Source organism: Terrapene carolina, unplaced genomic scaffold (assembly GCF_002925995.2).
Source record: "Terrapene carolina triunguis isolate 2854851 unplaced genomic scaffold, T_m_triunguis-2.0 Scaffold242, whole genome shotgun sequence".
Taxonomy (NCBI): Eukaryota; Metazoa; Chordata; order Testudines; family Emydidae; genus Terrapene; species Terrapene triunguis.
The window spans coordinates 4,404,428-4,416,199 of NW_020664593.1; the positions used below are offsets into that span (position 1 = coordinate 4,404,428).

The following is an 11,772-nucleotide window of genomic DNA, read 5'->3' on the forward strand; positions in this document are numbered from 1 at the left end:
GGTGGCTCTATGTATTTCGACGCCCCAAGCACGCAGATTCGGTGGTATGCCTGTGGGAGTTCCTCCGGTCCCGCAGCTTCGGTGTACCCGCTGCCGAATTGCCACTGAAGCTGCGGGACCGGCAGACCTCCCGCAGGCATGCTGCCGAAGGCTTGGGGCGCTGGTGCCTGGAGCCGCCCCTGCTAAGGACAGTCAGACATGGGAGGTTCCTATAAAAGCTCCCTACAGCAAAAGAGAAAGGGAAGAAGAGATATTGTTAAAATGAAAGCCTCATTTAGTATTTTACATTTGAAATGCTTTAACTGTTTTTCCTTCTTTTTCTGTATCTTTAGTAAAAGCTTATACAGATTTTTAATGGTGGTTGTTGCCATGGAATTAAGCAGGCCAAGGTCTCTGTATTCAAAACCCCAAACAATGTTTAATTGTTTAGTGTAGTACAATGACCGAACCATGATAACATATTCGACTCTCTGGTCCATTTTATTCCATGAAAATTAACATAATACTTCCCAGTACCCATAGGAAACAATCTCTCTCCAACAAGGGCCCAGTGAAGAACTGAGGGATGCTGCTTGACTGAAGTGGAGAGAAGAGACTAGAGTTTCCTGGGGGATAAAGAAATGTCTTTGTTTAATTTGGGGATCCCCATTTCCATAGCTTCCAAAGGTTCAGTGTTTCCCAAATTGAACTCTGCAGAGTTGCTTCTGCTGAAGTAGCCATCGAACATCAGACACTCAGGCTTTCTGCTAGCCCAGATTTGGCTATTCTTAGGACTTCCAGTGGTTTTTTCAAAAGACCTCCAAAGCCCTTTCTGATAAAGAGGCCCAATTCTGAAAGCAGGCCCTCAGGTGGGGCCTGTCCAAGGCTGAATGGAAAGGTAGTGTTGGGACTCAAGGGCCCAGACCTGAGCAGAGTATCCAGGTGGAGTCTCCCCAAGAGCCATACAGAGAGGTGTTATCCCCTCCTTGCTCCAGGACATGAAGCCTCAGAGATTGAAGATCCCGGAGTGGAGCACAGTAACTCTGGTGATGTCTCCTCAGAGCCACATAGAGAGGAACTATTCCCTCACTACTCCAGAATGTGTATGGAGAATTCAGGACTGGGAGTAGCATGCTGGAAAGGAAGGTGTCTGTGAGACATTGATGATTGACAAGTACATCTCTGGTGTAAATCCACTGACCTCCCTGAACTTTGTGTATGTTGCACAATATGACTAAGTTTGAAAATCTGGCCCTGAGGCAGGTGAATGCGAGACGAGTCACTCCCCTCAGCTTGATTCCTAGACCTGGATCTGTGAAACAACCACTTCTCCTTGACAGCAGCTGCCAGTGAGGATCCAGACAGTACAGCTGTGGCTCATATAAAGGTCCCAGATGCTGCAGTGAGGTAGCATGAGCCACAGCTTTTAAAAGGCCTACAGCTATTAGCATGGGAGTGAGGGGGGAGATGGGTCATTTTAGTTGGGAACCTAGGTCTAGTCTGAGAAGAAAGGAGACTGCACACACAGGGAGGTGATTTGGTGATCCTTTAATGCAGTTAGATATTGTGAGTGATACAGAGAATACGTGAGTCGGAAGTCAGTGAGCCGCTGTTGTCCCAGTGAGGAGAAGGAGCAGCCCCTCTTCTATTGGTTGGCCAGGCTCTGAACCTAGTCCTTGTGGACCAGCAATTACCCTCTATTGCCCCCACTGATGGGTTTCAGCCTCAGAGCTATCATGCGGATGGGGCATGGCTAGCTTCTCTCTGAAAACCAAGGAATTTGAGCAAAGAATATGATGGGTAAAGGTAAAAGGGGGCCTCTTTACCCAGCATGCTCTCTGCTCCTGCCCTGGCAATTCCAGTGAAGGAAGGAAGAGAGATGATGTAGTTACAATGGAATAGATAACACATTGTTTCTGACTCCCTACTCTGGCACAGCCAGAATGCAGTTGGGCTGTTGCACAAAGAGTCGATGGGATCAAAGGGCAGCCAATCTGCTGGGACATGTGACCTCAACACCTGGTGAGATGTCAGTGCCCTAGGGTGAGAAGGATCTATCTGTGTGATCCCTCTGCCTCCTCATATCGGCTCATGGTCCCTATGATCCAGTCCCGGTAGCGCCCCACTCTGGTGTAAAGGCCATATGTGCCACACCATTGTCCCCAGGAGACCAGGCCACCCACATAGTACTGTCTGTCATTGTGGGGGTCTTTGATAGCATAGGCTCCGCCACCGTCCCCGGAACAGCTGTCCTTTGTGCCATCTCCAGCACAGACCATGTTGTCAGTGAATTGGAAAGTGATGTAATCAGCAGGTGGCTTCGGCTTCACACTACGGCATTGTGCCATGTCCACCACGGGGATCTGCGCCTTCATGAGATGGTAAACTCTGTTTCGGTCCTCTGTCCGGCCCCAGCCAGATATGTAGCCCAGTCTGCCTTTCTCCAGCTCATATTCTGGGGAACCACCAGGGAGGCAGAGTGGTGAGATCTTGGGGCCCATCTTCACAGGTGCCGTCAGCCTCAGCAGTGCAATGTCATTATCAAAATTTGTCCGAGCTTCTGGGTTTACCATCTTTGTCCAGTTAGGGTGAATGAACACTTCTTCTTCAAACAGCTGTATGGGCTCCTCCCTCTGGAGCTGTTGGTTGATGTTGGTTACCCCAGCATACATTGTGGGCTTGCTATTTGAATCATCCAGCATATGAGCTGCAGTCAGCACCCAGAGGTCCGAAATAAGTACCCCACCTCCCCGTGGGTTTTGGAATAAGACCTGCCAGGGGAAGTTGCCTGGCTTAGCACGGGTGCCCCCAAAAATCCTCTGCAGCTCCAGGATGGGTGTACTGGGGATCCCACAGACTAGAAGGGAAATAAAAAGGGAGAATTACCACTTGCTAGTAGGGTGGTTAACTGTGCATCACTAAAAACCCCATAGTCCTCTCTCTCCTGTCTCCTTGACATCACCCTGGTTCAGAGTAGCCTCTTTCCATGGCATTTCTATGTCAAATAATCTGCATCCAAAGTTTACAGAAAAGAAAAACTAAGGAACAGGGTTGTCAAACGATTACAAAAATAATCACAATTAATTGTGAGTTTAAAAAAATAGTCGCGAATAATCGCAGTTTTAATCGAACTGTTAAACAATGATAGAATAGCAATTTAAATATATTATAAATATTTTGGATGTTTTTCTACATTTTCAATATATTGATTTCAATTACAACACAGAATACAAAGTGTACACTGCTCACTTTATATTATTATATTTGATTACAAATAGTTTGCACTGTAAAAAAGATAAAAGAAATAGTATTTGTCAATTCATTTCATACAAGTACTGTAGTGCAATCTCTTTATTGTGGAAATGCAGCTTACAAATACAGAATTTTCTTTTACATAACTGCACTCAAAACCAAAACAATATAAAACTTTAGAGCCAGAAGTCCACTCAGTCCTACTTCTTGTTCAGCCAATCGCTAAGACAAACACGTTTGTTTACATTTACTGGAGATAATGCTGCCTGCTTCTTATTTACAATATCACCTGAAAGTGAGAACAGGTGTTCGCATGGCATTGTTGTAATATAAAGTGAGCACTATACGCTTTGTATTTTGTGTTGTAAATGAAGTCAATATATTTGAAAATGTAGAAAAACATCCAAAATATTTATAATATATTTAAATTGGTATTCTATTATTGTTTAACAGTGTGATTAAAAGTGCAATTTATCGCAACTATTTTTAAAAATTTCAATAATTTGTTTTGCGTTAATTGCTTGAGTTAAATGTGAATAATTGACAGCCCATACTAAGCAAATTTGGAAATAAAAAGTTTGTTAACATCAGTGAAGTATAAAAATGCCCATCCTTAAATTGTTCGCATTGCTGTTGAAGTCATGTTGGTTGAAGAAGAACTCAGTGTAGCTCAAAAGCTTGTACCTTCCACCAACAAAAATGGGTCCTCACCCACCTTGTCTCCTATGCATCCTCAAATTCTAATGTAAGAACTCAAGAAATTCACAGTTAAAGTCATCCAAACAGGCTCAGTTCTGCTCTTTTATCACTGCCAAGCTCATATCGTCCATCCACTGTACCCATCATTCTTGTTTTGCAATATATTCCCTTAAATGAAGGATTTCTTTGTGAAGGAGTTTGGTAAAGGTCTTAGAAAGAATTAAATCAGACAAACCCACTCTTTTGGAGAATTTATACATGGACTCTAGACAGTCTGAAGTATAATGCACTGGTTTTACACATACTGTAGTTGTCTTTGATCTTTTGCCATCACACTCTTCCCTGCTTGTGGTATGTAAATCCTATAGTGTAGGGGCATTGGTTAGGAGGGTCACAGGCAATGAGTCTCATGGATGCAGTGAAGCTGTGTGTTCTTTGAGGATAAAGTTGACTGTGAGATTCAGCTTATTCTGTGATAATTCAAGGGCCCACACGTAAGGCTGCTCACATTATGATAATCTGTGAAGTCTGACTTTCCATCTTTTGTGGATTTTATTCAATTAAAGTTAATGTCCCTAGTTTAGAATGTTAGGTTGTACAATTGCCAGACTACAGTGTCCAACTTCACTGAAACTTAATTCATTGTTCTGTCATGGAATTTCCTTAGTTTTATTTTTTAAAACATGTTTCAGGAGTTGCCCTTTGACAGGAGTCTATGCAGAAATTGCAAGGTTCATGTCACAGAGTGGGCTGGCCCTTTCAGGGGGGCTGGCTCAGCCCCACCAGTGCCTATTTATCCACCTCCCAGATGGTGAGTTTGAGCTGGACCTGGTGGTTGGTTCAGGTGACCAGGCATCATATACCTGTAGCGACGAGGTGGTGCTTCCTCTCAGAAGGAGCCTGGTGAATGAGTCACAGGTGAGAGACCTACAGGAGACCCAGAGAGCACTAGGGAAGAAGCTCTCCATACTAGCTAGAGGGAAAGGCCTGGTTGGAGCTAACTGCAGCAAGGGGCAGGAGCAACTCCCCCTTAAGGGGGAATTAGAGGCCCTGAGAAAGGATATTCAAGTTAGTCTGGCCAGGAGAGTATTGAAGCGTATTTATGCTTTCTTAGGGGTCTAGGCTGGGCTTTCCAGTGCAGGTGGGTGAAGTCCCCTGTCTATTGCCCTGCTCCAACAGCACATAATGGACTGCTGAGCCCAGGAGGGGGCTACAAGTGAAGTTACATACAAGAGAGGGTGAAAAGTTTATGTGGCCTGGTGAGGATGCACCTGACTAAACTGGGGAAGACCCAGCGTGAGGTTGCTAGACATCTGTTTTGGTTTTTAGACTTTTTTTGTTTACCTGCTGGAAGGGGATGAATTTTAATTTGTCTGAAGGGCTAAAACATGAGAACCAGCATAGCCAATAGTAGGGAAACTGAGGAGGTAGCAGGGTCCAATACTGGCTGTGGCGAGACCCTGTTCTGGTTCACTAGAAGACTGGTAGAGCTTATGTACTTCCCAGCTTCCTTCTGCTGCCCCCTCTGATCTTTCTCAGGAACCCACTGATCTCAGAAACATCCAATCTAATGTGACTCAAATTACCCAGTCAAATTCTACCCTGGAAAAGGAAGCAGCAATTTTTCAGGCAGATTGGTTCAGCTTTCTTTAAATTAGAGAGAAGTGGTGGAGAGAAAACTGACTTATAATGGTGATTGGGTCACCACAAAACAAACACACACACACACACACACACAAAGTTCTTTGTGATACCTGGGACACACGCTGGAAGCTCTGTTCCCATCTCTTCGCTCACCCATTTCCTGCTGGCTGAACACCGATAAACCACTTGGAAAACACACAGAAGCATGGAAAGGATTTCAGTACAAAACATCATGAGAATGTGACAAACGACTCTGGGGAACTGGTTTTCTTAGATTCTGTGGCCAGAAGGGATGACTGTGATCACCTAGTCCGATCTCCTGCAAAACACAGGGCACAGGACTTCCCTTAATTTATTAATTCCTGTGTGAGTTACAGCAGATCTTTTAGGAAAACATCCAATCTTGATTTTAAAATCGTCAGTGATGGAGAATTCACAATGGCCCTTGGTCAGTTGTTCCAATGGATTAGTTTCCCACCCTGTTAAAAATTTGACTTATTTCCAGTATGAATTTGTCTAGCTTCAATTTCCAACCATTGAATCTTGTTATACTTTTGTATGTGAGACTGAAGAGTCTATTATCAAATTTCTGTTTCCCATGTAGGTACTTATAGACTGAGATCAAGTCACCCGTTAACCTTCTCTTTCTTAAATTAAATAGATTGAACTCCTTGAGACTAAAACTATATGGCGTGTTTTCCAAACTTTTAATCATTCTCATTCTCATCATCGGCATCGTAGTCGGGATGCACAGACACGTTGCGGACGGGGTGGTTACCCATCTCGTGGATCTTATTCACCTCTGTGTGGCCAAGGAACACGTTGATCTTCTCAGCCACCTCGTCAGGGCTCATCCTAACACCTGTCTCTGTCACTGAGCTGTGTTGCTTGGGGTAGATGATGTTAGCAGCTGTCAGGATCCAGCGGTCACCCAGCGGTGCCCCACCCCGAAGCCCAAAGACGTGTGTCTTCGCCTGCCATGGGAAGCTTCCCGGCGGTGCTGTGCTGCCACCGATGATCCGCTGGATTCCAGTGATGGATTTGTCTGGCTTCCCACACACTGTGGGGAGGGACAGGAACCGAAGAGGCTGTTACATGCTCTCTTCCCCTGCTCTCTCTCTCGTCTCCCTATAGCTTTCAGTTCCCTGCTTCCCTGCTCTCCTGCTGCCTTTCCATCTGGATTTCTCCATCTCCTGCACTGCCACCTCCCTCACAGACAGTCCCACATTACTGTCAGCTCCACTTCTCCCTCTCTCTCCATAAGAACATAAGAAAGGCCGTATCGGGTCAGACCAAAGGTCCATCTAGCCCAGTATCCTGTCTACCAACAGTGGCCAATGCCAGGTGCCCTAGAGGGAGTGAACCTAACAAGCAATGATCAAGTGATCTCTCTCCTGCCATCCATCTCCACCCTCTGACAGACAGAGGCTAGGGACACCATTCCTTACCCGTCCTGGCTAATAGCCATTAATGGACTTAACCACCATGAATTTATCCAGTTCTCTTTTAAACTCTGTTATAGTCCTAGCCTTCACAACCTCCTCAGGCAAGGAGTTCCACAGGTTGACTGTGCACTGTGTGAAGAAGAACTTCCTTTTATTTGTTTTAAACCTGCTGCTTATTAATTTCATTTGATGACCCCTAGTTCTTGTATTATGGGAATAAGTAAATAACTTTTCCTTATCCACTTTCTCCACATCACTCACGATTTTATATACCTCTATCATATCCCCCCTTAGTCTCCTCTTTTCCAAGCTGAAGAGTCCTAGCCTCTTTAATCTCTCCTCATATGGGACCCGTTCCAAACCCTTAATCATTTTAGTTGCCCTTTTCTGAACCTTTTCTAGTGCCAGTATATCTTTTTTGAGATGAGGAGACCACATCTGTACGCAGTATCGAGATGAGGGCGTACCATTGATTTATATAAGGGCAATAATGTATTCTCAGTCTTATTCTCTATCCCCTTTTTAATGATTCCTAACATCCTGTTTGCTTTTTTGACCGCCTCTGCACAATGCGTGGACATTTTCAGAGAACTATCCACGATGACGCCAAGATCTTTTTCCTGACTTGTTGTAGCTAAATTAGCCCCCATCATATTGTACGTATAGTTGGGGTTATTTTTTCCAATGTGCATTACTTTACATTTATCCACATTAAATTTCATTTGCCATTTTGTTGCCCAATCACTTAGTTTTGTGAGATCTTTTTGAAGTTCTTCACAGTCTGCTTTGGACTTAACTATCTTTAGCAGTTTAGTATCATCTGCAAACTTTGCCATCTCACTGTTTACCCCTTTCTCCAGATCATTTATGAATAAGTTGAATAGGATCGGTCTGAGGACTGACCCTTGGGGAACACCACTAGTTACCCTTCTCCATTCTGAGAATTTACCATTAATTCCTACCCTTTGTTCCCTGTCTTTTAACCAGTTCTCAATCCATTAAAGGACCTTCCCTTTTATCCCATGGCAGCTTAATTTACATAAGAGCCTTTGGTGAGGGACCTTGTCAAAGGCTTTCTGGAAATCTAAGTACACTATGTCCACTGGATCCCCCTTGTCCACATGTTTGTTGACCCCTTCAAAGAATTCTAATAGATTAGTAAGACACGATTTCCCTTTACAGAAACCATGTTGACTATTGCTCAACAGTTTATGTTTTTCTATGTGTCGGACAATTTTATTCTTAACTATTGTTTCGACTAATTTGCCTGGTACAGACGTTAGACTTACCGGTCTGTAATTGCCGGGATCACCTCTAGAGCTCTTTTTAAATATTGGCGTTACATTAGCTAACTTCCTGTCATTGGGTACAGAAGCCGATTTAAAGGACAGGTTACAAACCTTAGTTAACAATTCCGCAACTTCACATTTGAGTTCTTTCAGAACTCTTGGGTGAATGCCATCTGGTCCCGGTGACTTGTTAATGTTAAGTTTATCAATTAATTCCAAAACCTCCTCTCGTGACACTTCAATCCGTGACAGTTCCTCAGATTTGTCACCTACAAAAGCCAGCTCAGGTTTGGGAATCTCCCTAACAACCTCAGCCGTGAAGACTGAAGCAAAGAATCCATTTAGTTTCTCCGCAATGACTTTATCGTCTTTAAGCGTTCCTTTTGTATCTCGATCATCAAGGGGCCCCACTGGTTGTTTAGCAGGCTTCCTGCTTCTGATGTACTTAAAAAACATTCTGTTATTACCTTTGGAGTTTTTGGCTAGCCGTTCTTCAAACTCCTCTTTGGCTTTTCTTATTACATTCTTGCACTTAATTTGGCAGCGTTTATGCTCCTTTCTATTTGCCTCACTAGGATTTGACTTCCACTTTTTAAAGGAAGTCTTTTTATCTCTCACTGCTTCTTTTACATGGTTGTTAAGCCACAGTGGCTCTTTTTTAGTTCTTTTACTGTGTTTCTTAATTTGGGGTATACATTGAAGTTGGGCCTCTATTATGGTGTCTTTAAAAAGCGCCCATGCAGCTTGCAGGGATTTCACTTTAGTCACTGTACCTTTTAACTTCTGTTTAACTAACCCCCTCATTTTTGCATAGTTCCCCCTTTTGAAATTAAATGCCACAGTGTTGGGCTGTTGAGATCTTCTTCCCACCACAGGGATGTTGAATGCTATTGTATTATGGTCACTATTTCCAAGCGGTCCTGCTATAGTTACCTCTTGGACCAGCTCCTGCGCTCCACTCAGGACTAAATCTAGAGTTACCTCTCCCCTTGTGGGTTCCCGTACCAGCTGCTCCATGAAGCAGTCATTTAAAGTATCGAGAAATTTTATCTCTGCATTTCGTCCTGAAGTGAAATGTTCCCAGTCAATATGGGGATAATTGAAATCCCCCACTATTATTGAGTTCTTAATTTTGATAGCCTCTCTAATTTCCCTTAGCATTTCATCATCACTATCACCGTCCTGGTCAGGTGGTCGATAATAGATCCCTAATGTTATATTCTTATTAGAGCATGAAATTTCTATCCATAGAGATTCTATGGAACATGCGGATTTGCTTAAGATTTTTACTTCATTTGATTGTACATTTTCTTTCACATATAGTGCCACTCCCCTCGCCGCACGACCTGTTCTGTCCTTCCGATATATTTTGTACCCCGGAATGATTGTGTCCCATTGATTGCTCTCAGTCCACCAGGTTTCTGTGATGCCTATTATATCAATATCCTCCTTTATCACAAGGCACTCTAGTTCACCCATCTTATTATTTAGACTTCTAGCATTTGTGTACAAGCACTTTAAAAACTTGTCACTGTTTATTTGTCTACCCTTTTCTGATGTATCAGATTCTTTTTTATGTGAATGTTTATCGTCTGATCTGGCCCCTACTTTATCCTCTTCCATCCTCTGCTCCTGACTATAACCTGGAGATTCTCTATCATTAGACTCTCCCCTAAGAGAAGTCTCTGTCCGATCCACATGCTCCTCTGCAGCAGTCGGCTTTCCCCCATCTCCTAGTTTAAAAACTGCTCTACAACCTTTTTAATGTTTAGTGCCAGCAGTCTGGTTCCACTTCGGTTTAGGTGGAGCCCATCCTACCTGTATAGGCTCCCCCCATTCCAGAAGTTTCCCCAGTTCCTAATGAATGTAAACCCCTCCTCTCTACACCATCGTCTCATCCACGCATTGAGACTCTGAAGCTCTGCCTGCCTACCTGGCCCTGCGCGTGGAACTGGGAGCATTTCTGAGAATGCCACCATAGAGGTCCTGGATTTCAGTCTCTTCCCTAGCAGCCTAAATTTGGCCTCCAGGACATCTCTCCTACCCTTCCCTATGTCATTGGTACCTACATGTACCATGACCACCGGCTCCTCCCCAGCACTACACATAAGTCTGTCTAGATGCCTCGAGAGATCCACAACCTTCGCACCAGGCAGGCAAGTCACCATACGGTTCTCCCAGTCATCACAATCCCAGCTATCTACGTTTCTAATGATCGAATCTCCCAATACTAATACCTGCCTTTTCCTAGCAACTGGAGTTCCCTCCCCTGGAGAGGTAACCTCAGTGCGAGAGGCAACCCCAGCACCATCTGGAAGGAGGGTCCCAACTATGGGAAGGTTTCCCTCTGCTCCCGTTGACTGCTCTGCTTCCCTGGGCCTTTCATCTTCCTCAACAGCGCAGGGGCTGTCTGACCGGAGGTGGGACAATTCTACAGTGTCCCGGAAAGCCTCATCAACATACCTCTCTGCCTCCCTTAGCTCCTCCAGTTCCGCCACCCTTGCCTCCAGAGTCCGTACATGGTCTCTGAGGGCCAGGAGCTCCTTGCACCAAATGCACACATACGCCACTCGCCCACAGGGCAGGTAATCATACATGCTACACTCAGTGCAATAAACTGGATAGCCCCCACTCTGCAGCTGGGCTTCTGCCTGCATTGTCTCCTAGTTAATGAAGGGGTTGTTTAAAGCAAGAAGTTTTGAATGTAGTTTGGGCTATAGGTTTTAAGGGGAGTAAAGGGTATAAGATAGAACCGGCAAGAGACCCGCGCTCCCTTCCTGCGCCCCTTCCAAACTCCCTGTTAGCAGCCCCTGGTCGCTTGTGCGCTGCTTTATAAAGCCCTGGCCTGGGTGAATGCCCCGCCCACTGATTAAGGCTCAGCCAATTACCAGAGGCTTCTAGCCTTCAGACCTTCCTTTGAAGCTCACAGCTTCCAACTGCCAGCCACAGCACACGGTCCTTCAAACAACCAAACAAACAAACAGACTGACAAACACAAGCTCAGCACACAGCAAGTAACCCCCAAACACAAACAAACACACACTACAGACAGTCACTTACCCCAAGGGTCCTGTATTTGCTCCTCCTTCACCTGGAGAACTCCCTTGCGAAACTCCCTGTTAGCAGCCCCTGTTCGCAAAAGCGTTCTTATGTTCTTATGACTAGACAGGGGGTGGGGGAAATGTGAGGATCTTTGTAAGTGTCTGAGGGGTTCAAGCCTCTGAAGACTTTTTGGGAGGGAGGGAGGCAGGGGGAGGTGAGAATAGGTTGAGACTGAGCCAAGGCAAAGGAGCTCAAGAGTCTTCCCCCTGCACTGTGAGCCTAGGGAGTCATCTCCCAAAGTGGGGCCAGAGCCCCATTCCAGAGCACAGGGAACTAGGAGCCATGGGGAATGGATAGGGGGATGCTTCTAGCCTAGGCCCAAGGGGCTGCGTGGGGAGATGGGATCTGAGGGAGTGTAGCAG

General features: G+C 45.0%; 1 protein-coding gene across 1 annotated transcript; it reads right to left on the bottom strand.

The window, feature by feature from the left end:
• Positions 1–1,603: 1,603 nt before the first annotated feature.
• Positions 1,604–11,383, bottom strand: LOC113407712 (complement C1s subcomponent-like). Its single transcript, XM_026657404.1, has 3 exons — positions 11,369–11,383; positions 5,685–5,759; positions 1,604–2,836 (listed from the first exon to the last, which is right to left on the bottom strand). The coding sequence occupies exons 2-3, from the start codon at positions 5,713–5,715 to the stop codon at positions 2,034–2,036; spliced, it is 834 nt and encodes a 277-aa protein (XP_026513189.1). The 5' UTR covers positions 5,716–5,759; positions 11,369–11,383; the 3' UTR covers positions 1,604–2,033.
• Between the last annotated feature and the right edge of the window lie 389 nt (positions 11,384–11,772).